Below are 22,387 nucleotides of genomic sequence, written 5' to 3'. Positions count from 1 at the left end.
ACTCTACTTATCCAGCTAAGTCAGCTGGATAAGTCTAAAAAGTAAAGGTACTTTTTCGGATAAGTGCCTCTCCGTGGCCAAATAACTGGCAATTTATCCGGATAAGAGCAAAAATGTATTTGCGTGTTTTTTACATGCACACGCATGTTCCTGAGTTCATTTACGCATATTTTATAACCTACATACTCCATATATGCACAGGTTATAAAATACTGGAACAGTTTTGTGCACATCCATGTATACGCGTGTAAGGGCATACGTGCACAGGTTTTAAAGTTATCCTCTAATTGTGTGAGTCTTTACATGAACTTCAAGGGCCAGATTTTAGTAGGTACGTGCGGGCGTAGATTTGTGCGTGCAACCTGGCACGCACAAATCTACGCCCGATTTTATAACATGCACGCGCAGCTGCGCACATGTTATAAAATCCGGGGTCGGTGCATGCAAGGGGGTGCACACTTGTGTACCTTGCGCGCCGAGCCCTAGGGGTAGCCCTGATGGCTTTCCCCATTCCCTCCGAGGCCCCTCCGAAATTGGAGCGGCCAAAGAGGGAACTTTCCTTCCGTTCCCCCCACCTTCCCCCCTCCCTTTATTTTCTACATGCGCGCGCTGGCCGGCTGCCGGCGCACGATCCTCCGGCACGGCCGCTGTGCCGGAGGCTTCGGTCCTGCCCCGGACCGGCGCCTTTCCCGCCCCTTTTTCAAAGCCCCAGGACATACGCGGGTCCTGGGGCTTGCGCGCGTCACCGGGCCTATGCAAAATAGGCTCAGCGTGTGTAACCCCCCTGCGCTCGTAAATCCAGCTGGATTTACGCGCGTAGGGCTTTTAAAATCTGGCCCTAAATATGGCACAAATATGAAAATAATTCTGCATCTAAAATACTGTTTTGCAGGATTTTGGAGATTTCATTACAGATTTTTAAATCTGCCCTTTCGCATTTTTGTATTTTCTTTCTATCCCTGATTTCCCTCCAAGTACCTGACTGCAGTGTACCTCCTTTTTGTTTTTTATATACCTTCTTTGCTATTAGCCTCTAGTCCACTTTTATAATCCTTTCGAAACATCTAGAGCAGGTACATTTTATGTTGCTATTCTGTTTTCTCTTTCAGAAGGAATGAACTGTATGAACAAGAATCACGGCTGCTCTCACATCTGCCGCGAGACTCCAAAAGGGATTGCCTGTGAATGCCGACCTGGCTTTGAGCTGACCAAGAATCAGCGAGACTGCAAACGTAAGAGTAACAATAAACTTCTTGACTCTTGCAAATGACAGAATCAGGTTTCCTCACCATACCTACAGGTTTTAATTGGCTAAGGCCCAATTATTATTGATGAGCTGATGCCCAAAGCATTTCCTTATGGCACAAAGACATGTACCTTTAATTTGATAAGGTATTAGAATCCTTAACAACAGTCAAGTAATAAACAGCCTTAAAGCTCTGTTTTTAGACCACTGGCCTTACTTGTGTCCTTAAAGACAACATCCAATGTATGGTTTTCATGAAGAAAGTTGCTCCCTTGTGCCCTGCCACTGACTTTACACTGTGCAATGAAATGGTGCAGAATGTTATTGGAAAGAAAAGGCCTTTTCTAGGGTTATGCTTTCAGATAAGGTATTAACTTCCAGCAGTGTGCAGTATGATTGGCACTGGAGAATTTCAAGAGTTAACACCCTGGGGAAATACTAGTCAGTCCCTCTGATCTGCTTCCAGAGCTCCATGCAAGCTGCCAAAGGTTTTTTTTCCTTTTTTCACTTTCTGCAGCAAAGATGTTAAAATGCCTATGAAGTGATGTTTTATCCTACAGACAGAACTTCACGGTTGAATAAATAAAAGGACAACATTAAAAACTGCCAAGATTTTGTTGGAAAGTTCAGGAAACTTAGGCAATGCCTGATAGGGATGTGCATTTGTTACATCCTTCTCAGCAGGTATGCATGTACCTCGCCGACTTTCTAGTACATTCGAAAACTGTATATCATGTGTGGTTTTTTTAAATAGAGAGTTATGCACATAATATCCTTTTTCCATGTGTACTAGAAAGTCGGTGAGGTATGCATGTACCCACCAAAATGGATATAACAAATGTTTATCCAGCTAACTTTGCTATCCGGACTGTGTCTGAATATAGACCTCAGTATGAGTAAGAAGGTAAATAAGAGGCCAGTATTCAGAAAGGCAGACAAGTTATCCAGCTAAAGTTAGCCAAATAACTTGTCCCTGATATTCAGCAGGATAAACTTATCTGGCTACCTTTAGCTGGATAACGTTCAAATCAAACCCGTTATATTTGAAAGTTATCTTACTGCATGTGACCAGATAGCTTGTTAGTTAGGCTATATTTAAAACACAGCTGGTTAGGTGGATACAAACAGGAACAAAGAAAATTGATCCTCCAGTCCCACCACCTCAGAAAACAGTTAAAGATAAGTGCAGACCTAGCACCCGATTTCCCCTCACCCCACAATCCACCCCCCCCCCCCCCAAATAGAGTAGATGCTCTGAGGTTGGCCCCTAACCCTCTTCCCTGTTTTGTTTTGTTTTTTTCAAAATTGTGATACCTTCTACCCCACCCTTCCTCCTATCCACAATTGCTTTTCCACTCTCCCCACTCCTCAGACCCCTCTACCTCCCCCCACTGACCGGATTCCTGAAACCCTAGCCAGGAGCATGGTATTGTCATACCTATTCTCAGCTCTTACAGCATAGAGAGCAGGGCTGAAAATGTACGATAATAACATTGCACATAAAAAATGTTTGGTTTGTTCATTCATTTAGACTTTTTTTTGGCACTTTTGTTCCTTTTATTTCATTCATTTTGGTAGTTTATGCACATAAATGCCATTTTGAGCACATAAAATAGAATGTTTTTGTGCATAAAGATCCCAACTTTCAAAATTATCAGTAGTTGCATGTGTAAGTGGGACCATGGAGATTTATGCTTTTCCACTCCCCCCCCCCCCCCCCTCGGACCCATGGAGATTTATGCTTTTCCACTCTCCCCACCCATTCCCCCCCCCCCCCCAGACCCATGGAGATTTATGCTTTTCCACTCTCCCCACCCATCCCCCCCCTGGATTCATGGAGATTTATGCTACTATTTTATACATTGTGTGGCAGGACAAAGGTACTTGTGTATGTTTCAGTACATACTGGGGAACTCTGCAAGTGGACTGTTTTGCAGCTCTGTTCAATCACCAGCACTCTCTCTGAGGCTCAAAAAGACTAGCACCCAATTCTAAATGCTTTTTCAATTCCATGGGATCAAGGGCTAATGTCATAGCCTCGGGTCTCCTGTGATTCTGTGCTAAGAGCTGCAAAATTTGGTCCTTTATGTGGACAAACAGTCTTGGCCTAATTGCTGTGGGAGACTGGCAGCCAGGTCCTATCAGAAGCAGCATTGGTGGCAGTAGTGGCGACGGCAATGGCATCCTTTTCCCACTCTCCCATCCCCATCACTCACCCTCCACCTTATGGAAATGAAGAAGACAGTGGCATTGTAGCACATCAGGCTGCGTTGTCCTCTATTGCTGAAGCCCTGCTCATCCTACTCCCTCCATCCTCTTAATACCAGGTTGCAATACCTCTATTATTTGAAAAATAAGAAATAAGTTACATTGCAGCCCTTAGCTTAGGAATCCTCACTTGTGTGGCTGAATCCAATCCTGCTTGTCCACAGAGAGGGCAAAGTTTCTTACCTGTAACAGATGTTCTGCATAGACAGCAGGTCAGTTTTACCACACAATCCCACCCTTCTCTCCGTAGAGTTGAAGTTTAGCTTGTGACATGATGAGACTTGTGCAATAGCGACTGCATGGGAAGACCCGCACATGCTTAAAAAGACTTGTAGGGTGTTCTGAGAAAGCATGTTCCTCATCGGTGCCATCCAGTAAAGTTGCCCACTTATGTGGCTGAATTTTCCTGTTATCTACAGATAACACCTGTTATAGGAAACAACTTTGCTTTCTACAATTTGTTTTAAATCTATTGATTGTTAGTTTCATAGAGTACCTCCTTGTTTCAGTATTATTTGAAAGGGTAAATAACCATTCTTTATTTACCATTCCACTCCCAATTTTATAAACTTCTATCATGTCCTCCCTCAGTTCTTTTTTGCAAGCTGAAGAGCCCTAACCTTTCATCATAGAGGAGCCATTCCATCTCCTTTATCTTTTTGGGTGGCCTCTTTTGCACATTTTCTAGTTCCACTTTGCGTAAGATACTAGCATGGCTAGCAAAACAATAATCTGATAGTGCTGGTAGCTTACACTATATTAGAGTTTCTCAATAGGGTGGGCCTGTAGAGGATCAGGCCTGCAGGTTCTCAGACCTTATTATTTTTTTTACATTTAGTTTGCCACCACTTAACAGCTATGTTTGAATAGAACTAGTTAAGATTAAAGTTATCCAGGTAAGCCCCACCCCCGAATTGCCTCTTTTTTTTATCCAAATAAGTTTTAGCCAGATAATGACTTATTCGGCTAAAATTATTTGAATAGTGGAGGGAAATATTTAAACCACAAATTTGTCTGGCTAAGTCCATAAATTAACCAGACAAATCATTTTAAATCACTGTGAAACAGTGTACAGAAGGCAGAACACCTTAAGGGACTGGCTCAGAAAATCTGACCTGGCCCACCTTAAAACATACACCAGCAGGGAATTCTGCTCCCAGGTCATTTTCCTTAGAAGGGGAATAACTAGCCAGGCCCAGGACAGAACAGAAGGCTCCAGGAGTATGTAGGAAGCTGGGACTGTACTAAAATCATGTATGTATAAGTGCTATTTCTTTTCTGCCACTACTGCAAGATAAGCAGCCTTTTCTGTGTTTATTTATGGGTTAAAAATAAGTTTGCTTGAAGAAACAGCAAGAGTTCTTCAGCGCACTCCCAAGCCATAGGCCACTCCCACAGCTTTACAGTGACCTCGATATTGCTTAACGTAAAATCTGCTCTGATGTGTCCCTAAGGGTAAGCAGTGGAGGTACAAGCTTCAGGACATTTTTCAAACTGTACTGGAGACTTTTCCCGTCAATAGCAGGACTGAATTAGCCATGCTGTCTGGGAAGTGTCGCGATCCCAAGTAGGCGGAGTTCTCTTAGCTGATCACAGAGTTTTCAACTCTGTGCGTCTGTGCGGTCGTGTTCCCGCGCGGTTCCCTCACCTCTTCGGTTTCTTTTTTTCCGCGAGCCATTCACACGCGGGTTTTTTTTTTCTCTTAGCATATTTTGCCTGACTGGATTTTTCTTCGTCTATTTTTTTGCGTTTTTTTCAAGAATTCTCATCCCAGATGGCTCCGAAGCCATCTGGTTTCAAATATTGTCAGTAGCAAATATGTCACGGATGGACATAATTATTGCTACATCTGTTTGGGCCGGACCACGATCAAAAATCATGCCGGGACTGCGGCAGGATGTCTCCGCGGGCCCAGCAACACAGGGCCGCGAAGATAGAGAGACTCCGCATGGACACTTCGGCCCCACCATCCTCCGTCCATTCTTCGCCGGGACTGGCGAAGTCGGGTAAGGCCCATCTGAAGCGGGCGTCCTCGCTGGGACCAGCAGGACTCTGCCGGATCCCCAGCCGGGGATCCGGCAGAGGAACTGCGGCGCAAAATACTGGCGGGTACTTTTTCGGAGCCTGCACCATCAGCGTCGTCAAAAAGACAACATGACGCTTCAAAACGTACGAAGCATGGATTCGGCGCCTCTATGGCATATCGCTGCGAAGACACCTCCTCGACGCGTCATATGGCGCACGGAGCACCTACGGCACATGGAGCAACTAAGGCGCATGGAGATGCTATGGCGCAAGGCCTATCACATGACGCACCTATGGAGCATAGATTAATCCTCGCCGCTCCTAGAGCACATGGCGCTAAAACAGTGCACCTCCAATCACCAGAGCAAAGTGTATCGGGCAAACATCACCATAAGTTACATCATATAGCTTCTGCAAAACAAGTAATAAGATCTAGAAGCTCATCAAGAATGTCCTTAACTTCTGATGTAGACATTGAAGGCTTCTCGGCATCTGAATCTTTATCATCGGGCCGTTCTCCTAGTGGCAGTTCTTTGGCCAGTCTCTCATCGGTTTCTAAAGAAAAGAGACATTCTTCTGCCTTTCAAATGCCATTAACAAAATGTATTTGCCCTTCACTGATTATACCTCCTCAAGGTCAACACAAGGGAATAACACCTGAGGATATTTTGCTTGCGGCAATTCCAACAAAAACCCCAAAGCAAAAATTATACATTCCTCCACAAGGTACTTTGGCGGCATCTACTATGACGAAAATCTCAGATAGTCTCAGCTCTTTTTTCCAAGAATTGGAAAAAACGAAAGAATTACTACCACAGCATTCGCCAGAGGGTTCTCCTGCCTCGCCTTCAGGTATAGAACCTCTAGAACCGGTCAAAGAATATACTCCAACTCAACCCATCAGTCCAGGTTCTCCGGAATCAGTTCATTCTTTGAATTCTTCAACGGGAATGCCATCTGACCCTCAGGAAGGCCTACCTGAACCGTATTCTCCACCGGAGGACTTGACCTATGCAAAATTTATTGAGAAAGTAGGCAGTCTTCTTCAGGTAGAAACAGGAAGAATACCTGACCCCAGAGCTGAAATGCTCGGAATATTAAAAATATTCAAATCTCCTCCTGAGCCCACTGCTCTTCCTCCTTATTCTGTATTAGAAAATCTACTCTTTAAAATCTGGAAAACTCCTTTCTCCTCACCGGCTACTTCAAGGAAAATTGACATCAAATACAAGATGCGTAATTCATCAATTTACGAATCTGCCCAACTTCCCCACCAATCCATCGTGGTAGAATCAGCCTTGTCCAAGGCAAAACTTAATAAGTTGCATTCAAATACACCACCAGGCAGAGAGAATAAATGCCTAGATGATTTTGGGAAAAAGATTTATCACTCCTCCATGCTCACCAACAGGAGATGATTTTTGTTTCCTGCTATTTCTATTGGGTCTTATATTAAGTAGCACCAACAGGATACAGCATCATCGGTTTTACACTATGCAGTACCTTTTTGAATCACTCCAAAAACTGCGTACTCTGTGTCTTTCGGAGGACAACACACCCCACCAATCTTTCTTAGATATGGAAGAAGGACTTAGGCATTTACTGTGCTCTATTTACGAATCTTTTGAATCTTCAGCAAGAACGTCTGCTTCGGCTATAGTGGCCAGACGTATGGCTTGGCTCAGAGCCAGCGCAATTTGGACTGATGTACATGAGAAGCTAGCCGACATCCCATGCATGGGTGACAATCTCTTTGGAGATAAATTTGGAGACATAGTCTCCCATTTGAAGGAACAAAGCGCAGCTGCACTATCTCTCACCACTCCGGCTGAGTCTCAAAAATCGCAACATCGATTTTATCCTTACCATTGCTGGTATTACTCCAGACCATACAATAGGCCTTATTCGCAGTACAGGCCTCAACCGTATGTCCCTCCAAGAAATACAGCTCCGCCGGGTTCTAGGGGTTGTGCCAGACAACAAAGACAAGTAAAGCAAACACCGGCCCCTCAACAAAAACCTACCTCCTCTTTTTGAAATTAATACAGCCACCACCACTACCGGTATTCATAGGAGGACGCCTTCAATTTTTTCTCCACAATTGGGAATCCATCACTTCAGATCAGCGGGTACTCAACATTATCAAAAACAGTTACTCTCTAAATTTTAAATCCACTCCTTCTCTTCCTCATATTCCTCCGAAGAGGATGATACAATCCCACTCCACATCCCTCACAGCGGAATTGCACAACCTTCAGATTCAACAATCTATACAGATCATCCCTCTTCATCATCATCACCAAGGTTTTTATTCCCAATATTTCCTCATTCGAAAGAAGTCGGGGGGCCTACAACCCATTCTAGATCTCCGACTATTCAACAAACACATACAGAGAGAGAAATTCAAAATGACTTCTCTCAAAAATATCCTACCGCTGATTCAGCACAACGATTGGCTATGTTCCATTGACATGAAGGATGCATATTCCCATATACCAATCCACCCGTCTTCTTGGCGTCACCTTTGTTTCCAAGTTCGGGATATACATTACCAATACAAGGTTCTCCCATTTGGCCTATCTTCAGCCCCAAGAGTATTCACCAAATGTCTAGCAGTGGTGGTGGCTCATCTCAGGAAACCTTCGATCCAAATATTTCCTTATCTGGATGACTGGTTAATAGTAGCATCAGATCAGTTTACACTGAGAGATCATACATTATGCACGATCGAATGCCTTCAGAGGTTGGGATTTCTTATCAATTTCAAGAAGTCTCACATACAACCGACTCAAATACTTCAGTTCATAGGCGCTCTCATAAATACGGTAGAACAGAGAGCGTACCTTCCTCAAGACAGCATGCAGAACATACAATCATTGGCACACAGCCTACTTCACAGAAACCGGACATCTGCACGCCAGGTTCTACAACTTCTGGGTCATATGGCAGCAGCGAGCTATGTAGTTCCTCACACCAGACCTCACATGCGCTGCTTACAATAGGGTTTAAAGACTCAGTGGTCTCAGTTCATACAGCCACTCAGCACCAGAATTCAAATTACAAACGCAATGAAAGAGGACATTCGATCGTGGCTCCTTCCCAAGAACCTTGCCTCGGGAGCTCCATTCCGTTTACTACCTCACCAGATAACTCTGACCACGGATGCCTCCAACAAGGGTTGGGGAGCACATCTGGGCGAACTGAAAACTCAAGGTCTGTGGACCCCTCAGGAATATATATACCAGATCAATCTCCTGGAATTAAGAGCCATTTGGATGGCACTTCAAACGTTCTCCGATCAGATAAAGGGATTAATCCTCATGGTTAATCCTCAACACTTCCAAAACTGAGCTCCTTTTCATCTCTCCCAATGACTGCAACCCCATCGTCAGCAACCCATCATCCCATTAGTGAACCACGTGAGAGACCTAGGAGCTATTCTAGACACCCGAATGAATTTCAAAAAATTCATAAACACCACAAAAGAATGCTTCTATAAGCTACATGTTCTAAAATAGCTCAGACCCCTCTTACACCATCATGATTACCGCTCAGTCCTCCAGGCCATACTGTTTTCAAAAATTGACTACTGTAATACTTTACTCCTCGGCCTTCCTGCCTCCACAACTAAACCATTACAGATGATCCAGAACGCCGCAGCTCGGATCTTAACCAATTCAAGGCGAAGAGATCATATCACCCCTATCCTCAAAAACTTACACTGGCTTCCCATCAACTATAGAATCCTGTTTAAGACCATGACCATTATCCACAAAACCATCTACCTTCAATCTACACTCCAACTCAAAATTCCGCTCAACCTTCACTCCTCTGCAAGACCGATCAGATCGGCATATAAAGGATCTCTTCACGAACCCCCCCACGAAATCCTCACTTCACCCCTCCATCGTGCACTGTCTACTGCCGGACCCTCCCAATGGAATTAATTACCACCAGAGTTTCAACAGGAACAATGCCCTTTCACCTTCAGAAAGAAACTGAAAACATGGCTTTTCAAACTAGCCTTCCCCTAACCAATTCATAATCTCCTGTCAGATCAACTCTGTTCCATTATAACTTCAGTAACTCTGGCTGCCCTCTGGCTCCAACCTACTATTAGGCAAGCCACCCCGATAGATTCACAGCCCCTCCCCCCCTTCACACACTGCCTGGTCTTTCTCCCTCCCCCCTCTGCCCTGACCTTGACATTCCCCTTCCAACCCTTAACACCACCACCTTTCCCGCGTCAATCCCGTATAGATTTACTCACCCCTGAAGAACTGACTTTGTTTGATTTCCTACATGGTTACTCGTCAAGTTAAGTTTATAAACTACTTATTGTTTACACTATAGTAATACTATGTTCAGCCAATTCTTCCTTGCTCTCTTGTCCCGAATTGCATCACCCTGTTTTTTTGTAACTTCCTCCTATACTTTTGGTTATTCCGTTATGCTGTAAACCGGTACGATAAGATGTTTATCTTGAGCATCGGTATATTAAAAGATTCTAAATAAATAAATAAATAAATGGTATATCCAGACGACCAGGTAGCCATGTTTTACATAAACAAAGAAGGAGGGTCTGGTTCCTGGACTCTATGCCAGGAAGCAACACGAATTCTACATTGGACAGTCAAAGCCCAAGTATCAATTCAAGCAACTTATCTTCCAGGTCTGGACAATGTAACAGCAGATCGTCTCAGTCAGATTTTTCATCCACACGAATGGACCTTAAACCCACAGGTAGCTCAAAACATCTTCAAACAGTGGGGATTTCCCAGGATAGACCTCTTTGCCACGGAAGCAAACAGACAAGTCCAGACTTTTTGCTCAATTTACCCCAGCAATCAAAGGATTGCTCCAGATGCCTTTCTGATTCCATGGGCACCAGGCTTGATGTACGCCTATCCACCCATTCCACTCATATCTCGAACGATTCAGAAATGCATCCAGGACGTGTCAGATATGATTTTAATAGCCCGGCGTGGCCGAGACAGCCCTGGTACGCATATCTCGTGAAACTTTCCATTCATTCACCGATAACGCTACAAAACCTTCCACATCTTCTGACACAGGAAGGGGGCTCATTACTTCACCCCATGAATCAATCACTTCATCTCACAGTGTGGAGATTGAAAGGCAAATACTGACTCCCTTAGGTTTATCTTCTCAACTAGAGGATATTCTTATTGCGTCACGTAAACCTTCAACCAGACGTAACTACAAAGGAAAGTGGCAATGCTACTTGGACTGGTGTACTCCAAAGAACATAAACCCTTTCTCATCCACTGCCACTCAATTACTGCAATATTTGCACACACTCTACAAAGCAGGATTAGCCACCACTTCGGTACGAGTACATATCAGTGCTATAGCAGCTTTTCATGAACCCTTTAATAACCTTCTAATGTCTAACCATCCGTTGATTTCTAGATTCATGAAGGGAATGATCCGGCTTCACCCACCGGTGACTAAACCCCCAATTCCATGGATTTAAATGTAGTGCTGGAACAACTAATGCTTCCGCCTTTCGAACCATTAGACTCTAGCCACATCAAATATATGACATGGAAAACAGTTTTTCTCATTACCATTACTTCTGCAAGGAGGGTCAGCAAACTACAAGCCTTGGTTCACTACTCCCCTTATCTTGAATACTACCATGACAAGGTGTCACTTCGTTCTCACCCTTCCTTTCTACCTAAGATGGTAACATTTTTTCATCTTAACCAAACCACAACTCTACCTATTTTTATGCCAAAACCACATAATAACGAGCGTGAAAAACTTTTACACACGTTGGACTGTAAGAGAGCATTGGCTTTACTATAAGAAAAGGACTCACTCAACTTCGAGGCCTTCTCAACTGTTCCTTTTTTTTAACCCAAATGATCCTGGACAACCAGTCTCAAAAAGGACCATAGCCAGTTGGTTATCACAATGCATACTTTTTTTGCTACAATAAATGTTCCATTAAACTAATCACAAAGCCTCAGACGCACCAAATTCACGCCACCGCAGCATCTGTTGCCCACTTGAACAAAGTTCCCTTAATTGATATCTGCAAAGCGGCAACATGGTCGTCCATTCATACCTTCACATCGCATTATTGCCTCCAACAGCAAACGACCTCTGATACAGCACTAGGCACAGCAGTCTTATCATCACTAAAAAGAACATGAGACTGTCTACCACTTCAAGGGTTGATGTCCAATCCTACAAGCAATAAATATACAAGGACACAACCCGGAAGCTTGGGACTCCCAGACAGCATGGCTAATTCAGCCCTGCTATCGACGGGAAAAAGCAAGTTTGCTTACCATAAACGGTGTTTCCGTAGATAGGATGAATTAGCCATGTGTTCCCTCCCTCCTCTCTAGACAGTCACAAAGAGACAGACATACCTTCTGGACTTACCTCTCGCTTGGCTACAAAGAAACTGAAGAGGTGAGGGAACTGTGCGGGAACAGGACCGCGCAGACGCACAGAGTTGAAAACTCTGTGATCAGCTAAGAGAAATTCCGCCTACTCGGGATCGTGACGCTTCCCAGACAGCATGGCTAATTCATCCTGCTATCTACGGAAACACCGTTTACGGTAAGCAAACTTGCTTATTTCTCTCATCTCAGCCAAATCGAGACACCCCCCCCCCCCCCTAAAGTTCTCTTTGCACAGGGATAGGGTCACTGCTCCTAAGCATACCTAGCCCCTGAAAATTCCCCTGTAGAAGAAAGCATGGGAAAGAAAGGGAGTGAGAACTGGGTCTGAGCACAGGGGCCCACACCCAAGGCTTTAATCACCCCAATCCTAAGAGCGGTCTAGGAATGATATCCAGACCAACTGTCCACATAAGAGGCCCAAACAGGATCACAAGCCTTCCTCATTATCAGGGCACCTCCTCTGAACACAGGAACACACCCTCTCAGCATCATGACAGCTCCTCTTCTTCGAGGCAGCAGTGCACATCCCCTCAGGGAAGCTCCTTCCCTTGACAGTAGGACAGGCCATGTTGGTGTCAGCAGAGGAGCTCATCCCATTGATTTTGGAAAAGTCTGTATCAGCTGCATCAAAAAACACAGCAACATTTAATGCTATGCAGAGGACATCACAGTGTCAATGCTAGCTTCCCTTCTCTTGAGAGGGGACAGCAGTCCTTCACTTGTATCCATCCAGGATGCCCTGCAGGGTATTGTCTATCATAGGGACCTGGACAGGATTATCCAAGAGGTACTAGCCAAGTACCTGTCACATCTTCAGGTAACACCTGCTGTGACTGCATTCTTCTCAGCAAAACCACCTGCTCAAAAATCTGCTCACTAGGGTCTCTTAGCCTTGCAGGTGATGCTATGGGCTCATCCATCAAAAGACACTGTATCAGACTCTGAGCCCCCACTGGAGGTAGACATAAAGTCTGCAGAAGAGGACTTGCCAGTGTTATCTTCAGATCCTCCTCCCATCTTCCAAAACTCATTTTGGGAAGAGGGGGAGGACTGCTGGAGGACTCCATGGCTTGGTCAAGCAGATAGTCCAGGCAAAAGAAGGAAACAGATTTTACTCCAAGAAGTCAGGGGGGTTCCACCTAGCCTAGATCTCAGAGCCCTAAACAAATTTCTTCTCAAGGACAAGTTCAAAATGGTCACCTATCCCATGATCTTACCATTATTAGACAAACGGGACTGGCTTTGCTATCATGACCTGAAGGATGCTTAAACGCATATCTCCATTCATCCAGGTCACAGACAATTCCTACGATTTTTAGTGGGAGACATCCACTTTCCATACAGAGTCCTTCATTTTGGATTCTCATCAGTACCCCATGTATTCATCAATTGCTTAGCAGCAGTAGCAGTATACCTCAGACTACAGGATCTGATCTCATTCTTGTATCTGGATGATCCTCCTCATCAAGTGAAATTACAGTTTCTTAGTCAAAAAAGCATGGAGTGAAGCTTCCCAGCTCTTGAAGAATCTAGCTTTGTTATTAATTATCCAAAGTCCCATACAAATCCAACATGCCTGTTAGAGTTTATAGGAACTGTATTCAGCTGCAAAAAGGTGCTAATGTACCTGCCAGACAAAAGGGTGTCTGTCCACATGCAGGCAGTTTGCAAAGTGTACAGCTGCTCAACCATCACAACTCAGGATGTCTTCAAGATGCTGAGGCATATAGCGTCCACAGAGCATATCTTACCACTTGCAGGACTCCACATGAGATAGTCATAGTGCTCACTAAGCTCACAATGGAGCCAATTCGCCAACATGCTCACCAATTCCAGATAATCAGGGAATTCAAACAATCCCTAACATGGTTGATGATAAATGTCAGCTGAGTACAGGACAGCCCTTCCATTCAGCACCTCATCAAGTGATCCTCACCATAGATGCATCACTGTTAGGTTGGGAAGTGCACATCTCAGGACTGCACACGAATGGTCTGTAATCCCTACATTAGGGGCAGCAACAACTCAACTTCCTGGAACTCAGAGTATTTATTGTTCAACAAGATTGTTCATCCCCAGATGGATAATCAACTGTCCACGTTTTACCGCAACAAAAAGTAGGGGGACAGGTTTCTACCTGCTCTCACTTGAAAATCTGGATTTGGAGTTGGGCCATAGCCCATAACGCATTTCTGAAGGCCACTTAGTTACTAGGGATATAGAATGACATAGTGGACAGGCTCAGTCAGATTCTTGACCCCATGAATGGTCATTAAAGCAGCAAATAGCAGACAGCTTGAGGCAATGGTGTACACCAATTGTGGACTTATTCACTACAAGAAGAAAGAGAAAAATGAAATAAGTTTGATCCAAGAGGGATCCGGTGATGGCAATAGTTCAGGATTCTTTTGCAATGAAATGGGATAGACATCTCCTTTATGCATATCCTCCCACACTTCTGATAGACAAAACACTAACAAAGCTGAGGGAGGATCACAGGTTTCTCATCTTAATAGCCCTATCTTGGCCTTGCCAAATATGGTTTCCTCCAATTCACCGTCTGCCTGTGAAGACATTTATATGTCTGAAGCCCAGACCTACCCTGCTGTCCCAACATGATGGAACGACACTCCATCCCAACCTCAGATCCCTAGCTCTGACAGTTTGGATGTTGAGGGGATGGTCATATCCTCATTTAGCTGCTCAGACGAAGTATCCAAAGTATTTTTAGCTTCAAGAAAACTTTCCACCAGAACTTCCTAATCGCTTAAGTGGAAGAGGCTTGTATTCTAGTGTGCTGAGAAAAGGTATTTCCCCTCTTATATATTCCATCACCAGTTTCTTGGATTCTTTTATCCATCTCTCCAGCTCAGGTTTAAAAACAAACATTGAGTGAGTACATTTGAATGCTAAAGCTGCATTGGTCACCTATTTTATGAGGGGTTTAATGCTCTTGAAATTCCTCCACACTAGACTACCAGCAGTAAGTTGATAACCTCGATGTGGTCCTCTCTCAACTTATGGAACCACCCTTTCAACCAGTGCACACAACCCCACTCAAATATTTAACCTTAAAGATGGCCATTCTCTTTTCCATTACCTGAGCAAGTAGAAACAGTTTACAGTTTATTAAAATTTATGAATTGCCAGATGTGCAAGGTTCTAGGTGAATTACAATAAATACATAATTATTTAGGCATACCAGTGAGCTACAAGCGCTGGTGTGTTACCCACCTTATACAAGAGTTTTCAACAAAATAGTGGTGTTACACCCACACACTCCCTAGGTTTATATCTAAGGTGGTGTCCGATTTCCTTTTAAATCAGTCAAGTGTTCTGCTGACCTTCTTTCCCAGGCCTTACACACAACCTGTGGAAAAAGTACTGCATACTCCTGAGTAAGAGAACATTATCTTTTTATCTCAACATCAGAAAATTGTCTCAGCTTTATGTCTCTATGAAACTAACCTATCTGAATGTCCACCTGCTCCCAAGATGCAGATCTTCCCTTACAAGGACTCATAAAGAGACACAATGTAAGGACAATGGCAGCTTCCACCTCTCTATAGAGGAAATATGTAAAGCTGTCACATGGAGTTGAGCACACAATATTCACCTTGCACTACTAGAGGATGACTCTCATTGGGACAACAGGTTTGGCCAGGCAGTTTTGAAGAATCTCTTTAAATTCCAACTTATTCTGCATTGGTAATTATTTTCACTGATATGTTTGCTAAGGTGCAGTCTCAGGCCTTTGCTCTGGAGAGTCACAGTAATAAGATTACAACCCTTGAACAACAGGTTTCTCAAATATTTGCAGTGCGGGTGGAAAATGTTAAGGACAAGAAAATAGTCCATAGGAACTTGGAGAACACTGTCAGAGCTCTCAATATACATCTGCTGAATTTCTCAAAGGTCCTCCTAATGCTATCCTTTGAGTTATTTAAGAGGCGATACCTCTTAAACCATTTTGGGGATACAGGAAGGGAGTAGCAGTGGAGTGCCTCATGGATCTGTATTGGGACCTGTACTTTTCAATATATTTATAAATGATCTGGAAAGAAATACGACGAGTGAGGTAATCAAATTTGCAAATGATACAAAATTGTTCAGAGTAGTTAAATCACAAGCAGATTGTGATAAATTGCAGGAAGACCTTCTGAGACTGGAAAATTGGGCATCCAAATAGCAGATGAAGTTTAATGTGGATAAGTGCAAGGTGATGCATATAGGAAAAATAACCCATGCTATAGTTACACAATGTTAGGTTCCATATTAGGAGCTACCACCCAAGAAAGAGATCTAGGCGTCATAGTGGATAACACATTGAAATCATCGGTTCAGTGTGCTATGGCAGTCAAAAAAGCAAACAGAATGTTGGGAATTATTTAGGGAATGGTGAATAAAATAGAAAATGACATAATGCCTCTGTATCGCTCCATGGTGAGACCGCACCTTGAATACTGTTTACAATTCTGGTCGCCGCATCTCAAAAAAGATATAGTTGCAATGGAGAAGGTACAGAGAAGGGTGACCAAAATGATAAAGGGGATGGAACAGCTCCCCTATGAGGAAAAGCTAAAGAGGTTAGGACTTTTCAGCTTGGAGAAGAGACGGCTGAGGGGGGATATGATTGAGGTGTTTAAAATCATGAGAGGTCTAGAATAGGTAGATGTGAATCAATTATTTTCTCTTTCAGATAATAGAAAGACTAGGGGGCACTCCATGAAGTTAGCATGTGGCACATTTAAAACTAATCTGAGCCAATTCTAATTTACGGCTCAATAGATTAATCTGTTGTGATTTATAACCTTATAAGGGGTATGTTTGTTTATAGTAGATTATTGTTCATTTCTTTGAAAAAGTACTATAATATGGAAAACGATGTTCCCTTTGTTCATACCAAAAAGTTAATGTAAGCTTACTTAATGTAAACTCTAACTTGTGCAAAGATCAATAAAAAAGATATAAAAAATAAATAAATGAAAATAAAACTAATCGGAGAAAGTTCTTTTTCACTCAACGCACAATTAAACTCTGGAATTTGTTGCCAGAGGATGTGGTTAGTGCAGTAAATGTAGCTGTGTTTAAAAAAGGATTGGATAAGTTCTTGGAGGAGAAGTCCATTACCTGCTATTAATTAAGTTGACTTAGAAAATAGCCACTGCTATTAATTGCATCAGTAGCATGGGATAGACTTAGGGGTGGATTTTAAAAGCCCTGCTCGCGTAAATCCGCCCGGATTTACGCGAGCAGGGCCTTGCACGCCGGCGCGCCTATTTTCCATAGGCCTGCCGGCGTGTGCAGAACCCCGGGACTCGCGTAAGTCCCGGGGTTTTTTGTCGGGGGCGTGTCGGGGCGGGGCCGATCGACGCAGCGTTTTGGGGGCGGGACGTGTGGTTTCGGCCCGGGGCGGTCCGGGGGCGTGGCCGCGCCCTCCGGAACCGCCCCCGGGTTGCGTCTCGGCGCGCCAGCGGCCTGCTGGCGTGCGTGGATTTACGCCTCCCAGAGGGAGGCGTAAATCCCTGGACAAAGGTGGGGGGGGGGTTTAGATAGTGCCGGGGGGTGGGTTAGGTAGAGGAAGGGAGGGGAAGGTGAGGGGAGGGCGAAAGAGAGTTCCCTTCGAGGCCGCTCCAATTTCGGAGCGGCCCTGGAGGGAACGGAGACAGGCTGCGTGGCTCGGCGCACGCCGGCTGCCCAAAATCGGCAGCCTTGCGTGCGCCGATCCTGGATTTTAGCAGATACGCGCGTATCTACTAAAATCCAGCGTACTTTTGTTTGCGACTGGTGCGCCAACAAAAGTACGCGAACGCGCATTTTTTAAAAATCTACCCCTTAGATTTTAGGTACTTGCCAGGTTCTTCTTATGGCCTTGATTGGCCATTGGTGGAAACAGGATGCTGGGCTTGATGGACCCTTGGTCTGACCCAGTATGGCATGTTCTTATCTTTTTTCTATCATCTGGGAGGAAGGCAAAAAGAGGGCAACTTGGTAGGGAATTTGTCCATAGATAGTTGGTGTTAACAAGATTTCTGTAAGACTCATTTGAAAAAGAGAGTAGGGGAACCACTTGAAGCAATTTTTGTCATTCCTCAGGACAGAAATAACATGATGATGCTGTTCTTTTGAAGCGCAATGTTTTATTTCTGGGGCAAGAAATATGGATTTTCCTGGACCTCTGTAAGGTTAGGACCAGCACTCAGACTATCAGAGCCTCTTTTCTAGTTAAATCTTCCTGTAAATATTTGCTTAAGTTAGCGAACATTAATTATTATGTTTTTGTAGCCATCTCAGTTGTGTTGCTTATTAGATCTTAAGAAGCTTTAAAACCATGTCTTGTGGAATAGATGTGAGGCTGAGATAGCTGCAATTAGTATTCTGCTTGTTTAGAGGTGTGGTGGTGGGGGGCGTGGTTTAGCTCCTTAATGTTATTTTTCTTCCCTCCCCCCCCCCCCCCCCCCCTTTGAATTTTCATTGTCACCAGATTCAACAATTTTCTTTCTTGGGAATTTTTAAAATATTTTGTATTGTTCTTTCTATCATTTGTTAATGTATTTTCTTAATTACTGTTTAGTCTGTATTTCTGATTTAATTATTCATGATAATTCTTGATGTAAAATGTTAAAAGCAAAAAAGCAACAATAAAAAAAAATAATAATAAATCCTGACTTATTCTGATGTTTCCAATGTTTGTGTTTAAAGTCCTCCCACACTCGCCCATTACGTAGGTTTTTTATGGAGAAAACGTCAGTTTGTCAAGCAAATCACTTATCTATGCCCCTCTCCTCCATCGCCAATTCCCAACTCCTCACGCACATTCCATGTTGCTGCACCATGCGCTTAGAATAGACTTCCTGAGCTGGTGCATTATGGTCTTTTTTCCAGCTTTATTCAAATCCAGTCCACTTTTTTTAAGCTGCTTTTAAATCTTAATCTCTGTTCTTCTGATTATTTCCTTCTTGGTTTTAACCATTTTCTTAATAAATAGAATTCTCAAAGTTTCCTATTTATCTTGTATATTTGTCTTAACTAGATTGTAAGATCTGTAGAGCAGAGGCTGTGTCAAATGTATATTGGTACAACGATGCATGCGTCCATTAGTGTTATAGAAATAGTAGGGATGTGCATTTGTTTCCTACGATTCCATGGTACGTGCATACCTCACCATCTTTATAGTATACGCTGGAAAACTGATAGTATGCGCGTAGTTAAAATAATGAGATACATGCATATTATCCATTTTCCCGCATGTATTATAAGTCTGCATGGTATGCACATATCACTGAATTGGATGAAACGAATGCACAGCCCTTATCCCTAACAAGTAGTAGTAGTAGTAGTAGTAAAGTTTCACTTCTAACTGGATATGCTTAGTGTACGTCTGAAAATGCAATAGGTGTGTAACTGGTCCCTTTACATATTCCTATTTTAGATGCCTAGCAAACACACATTTCCTCTTCAATCAGACAGGCTAATCCACACCAGTGAGTTATGCACCTCTACCAGTAGATGGCGACGGAAGCTGACATCACGGACATATAGTCCCACTCCAACACCAGCCTACCAGTTTTCTCTGTCTCCAACAGATAGTGAACATGCATTTCCCTTTTGGGGGTTGCTTGTGATAAAAATAAATGAAAGGAAAGGAGAAGACAGAAGATTTTTCAAACACCGCTTGAGCTCCTAAGGTGACACCAGTGGTCCCTCCTTCAGTTGAGAACAAGATGATTTGCCTACTATGATTTTGTTGACATTAGTCCATCCCCTCATACTGAGGGGAGTGCAGTGGATGGCGATACAATAAATGTATCCTCTCCTTGATTTTCCATGACTGAGACATCTATGAGGAAAGGCTGAAGAGGTTAGGGCTGTTCAGCTTGGAGAAGAAACGGCTGAAGGGAGATATGATAGAGATTTTTAAGATCATGAGAGGTCTTGAAAGAGTAGATATGAATCGGTTATTTACACTTTTGAATAATAGAAGGACTTGGGGGCATTCCATGAAGTTAGCAAGTAGCACATTTAAGACTAATATGAGAAAATTCTTTTTCACTCAACGCACAATAAAGCTCTGGAATTTGTTGCCAGAGGATGTGGTTAGTGCAGTTAGTGTAGCTGGGTTCAAAAAAGGATTGGATAAGTTCTTGGAGGAGAAGTCCATTAACGGCAATTAATCAAGTTTACTTAGGGAATAGCCACTGCTATTAATTGCAACAGTAGCATGGGATCTGCTTAGTGTTTGGGTAATTGCCAGGTTCTTGTGGCCTGGTTTGGCCTCTGTTGGAAACAGGATGCTGGGCTTGATGGACCCTTGGTCTGACCCAGCATGGCAATTTCTTATGTTCTTAAGAGATGTGGGTCACTCCAACAGTATTAATCTTGGGCCTATGGGCTCCCAGATGGACCCATCCTCCTTTTCTTGGCTGGAATCCCAGGGTCTTCATGGTTTTTTTTCTGCTGGGTCACCCAGCAGAGACTCTGGGCTCTCACTTTTCTGCCTCTGCATGCAAGTGCTATTGTGAGGTGGTCCCTGGTGATGTTCAGGGGGATGTGCTTAATGATATGTTGGATGCCGCCGACAGGGATTTAGATTTCTCCCTTCTGGACGAAGGGGAGATTCCTCCAGATATGGAGCCACATTACACTCTGATCCAAGTTTTTCAGAGAGATGATTTGCCAGATCTGTTGTTTCAGACTCTGAAGACATTCGGAGTGGTTGGGGGTGACTCTGCTGGTATGCAGAGGAAGGACCCCTACTGGTCACCTTACACAAGGCATGTTTTCTTTCCCCTCCTGGGTGCAATTTAAGGGTTGATTGTCCTTGAATGGAGCACCACTGAATCTAAATTCATTGAAGGGCACATTTTAGCTGGAGTGTGCCCCCTGGTCAAAAATGAGGGTGCAGTTGTGATTCTTGAAGGTGGATACCAAGTGATCCACCATCCCGGTGTATGGAGGGGCAGCTCTATACAATGCTCAGGAAAGGTTTGAGACTATCCTTAGGCAGGTCTTCTGACCATGGCAATGCATTTGCAGATCGCATCCTGTTGCTCCCTGATAGTTTGGTCTAGTTGCATCTCTCTAGAGACACACAAGGAACAGGGTCCTATGACTGTTTAGTATAGAACCGGAGGAGGGCCTGCATTCCTAGCCATTGTGAGCTGTGATTTGGTGTGGATGGCTGCTAGGAAGGTGGCTTCCATGATTGCGGCTACACATTTTCAGGTCCAATCTCACAAGATTACCCTTTTAGGGTCTTCATTTATGATGCACACTCTGGTACTGAGGCTCCTCGATCTTCACTATGAAAGTCCAAAGATTCACCTACTGGTTCAGAGCTGGGTCCAGACTACACAGACCACTGGGTCCTAGACATAAGGGATGACTATGCTCTGGAATTCCTCTAGATGTTTCTATGATCTCTACGTGCAAGTCTCTACCGAACAGAATGGCGATAGAGACTACGCTAACGAAGCTGTTGGACTTGAAGGCCATCATGCTTGTTCCCCTTATTCTATCATTCTTAAGAAAGTTTAGCATCCTTTGTGTTTGACTGCTTCTGGAGAAATATTCTTTGTTAGAGGAGGTCCTCACTTCTGCATTTCTGACAGAGGCTTAGCTACACATTTTCCAGGAACTTCAGCATTTCCTGAACTTTATCATTTTCAGACATTGTCCCTCAGCCTGGTGGTTGTGCCCATGAGCCTTCTACAAGGTCATGGTGGTAGTATTGGCATCTCTGCGCAAAGGAGGCACGTATCTAGATAATTTACAGTCTCAGATGCTGGAATATTTCAGCATGCATTCAGCGTGGTGTTGGGTAGACTAATTCTGCCAGAGAGTCGCAGTCGGAAGATAATTCAGTTTCTGGGGTCGATGGAGGCCTCTTTGGACATTGTCCCCTGTGCATAGGTACACTTGCGGCCTCTTCATTGCACCTTGCTCTCCTGGTAGCATCTGTGGTTTCTTTTGTCCCTGAGGATGAGAGTCCAGTTGCAATGATGACTACAAGCAGATCATCTCAGGGAGAGATTTCCCTGGAGGCACCAGGCTGCTTCACTCTCATATCTGATGCAAACTTTCTTAGTTATGGGGCTCACTATCAGGAATTGGAGGCTTGAGCAGTCTGACTGGCATGTTTGTGCTTCACTGAACGGCTGGAAGTTCATCTGGTCATGGTAGTGTCAGACAATGTATAGACAATGGTCTACATCAATCATCTAGGCAGCACAGAAGCCTTTCAACTCATGTTAGCATGTCCGAATTGGCCAGTATCACGAAGATACTGCAATTCTTCAGTCGGTGGTCCGAGAGTGCAAAATAATGGTGTTCTCGTTCAAGTTTGGCCATGGAGTAGGATATTAAAAGCCTTCCCACCAGGAACATAGATAAGCAGCATCTATCTCAA

General features: G+C 43.8%; 1 protein-coding gene across 1 annotated transcript in view; it reads left to right on the top strand.

Moving 5' to 3' along the window:
- Positions 1-22,387, top strand: part of SCUBE3 (signal peptide, CUB domain and EGF like domain containing 3) — a 464,243-nt gene that overhangs the window by 190,402 nt on the left and 251,454 nt on the right. Inside the window, exon 5 of the mRNA XM_029573032.1 lies at positions 1,110-1,232. Within this exon, the coding sequence (XP_029428892.1) occupies positions 1,110-1,232 (123 nt within the window). The remainder of the gene's footprint in view (positions 1-1,109; positions 1,233-22,387) is intronic.

The sequence above is a fragment of the Rhinatrema bivittatum genome, chromosome 12, assembly GCF_901001135.1.
Source record: "Rhinatrema bivittatum chromosome 12, aRhiBiv1.1, whole genome shotgun sequence".
NCBI lineage: Eukaryota > Metazoa > Chordata > Amphibia > Gymnophiona > Rhinatrematidae > Rhinatrema > Rhinatrema bivittatum.
This window is presented reverse-complemented; position numbering and strand designations above follow the sequence as displayed.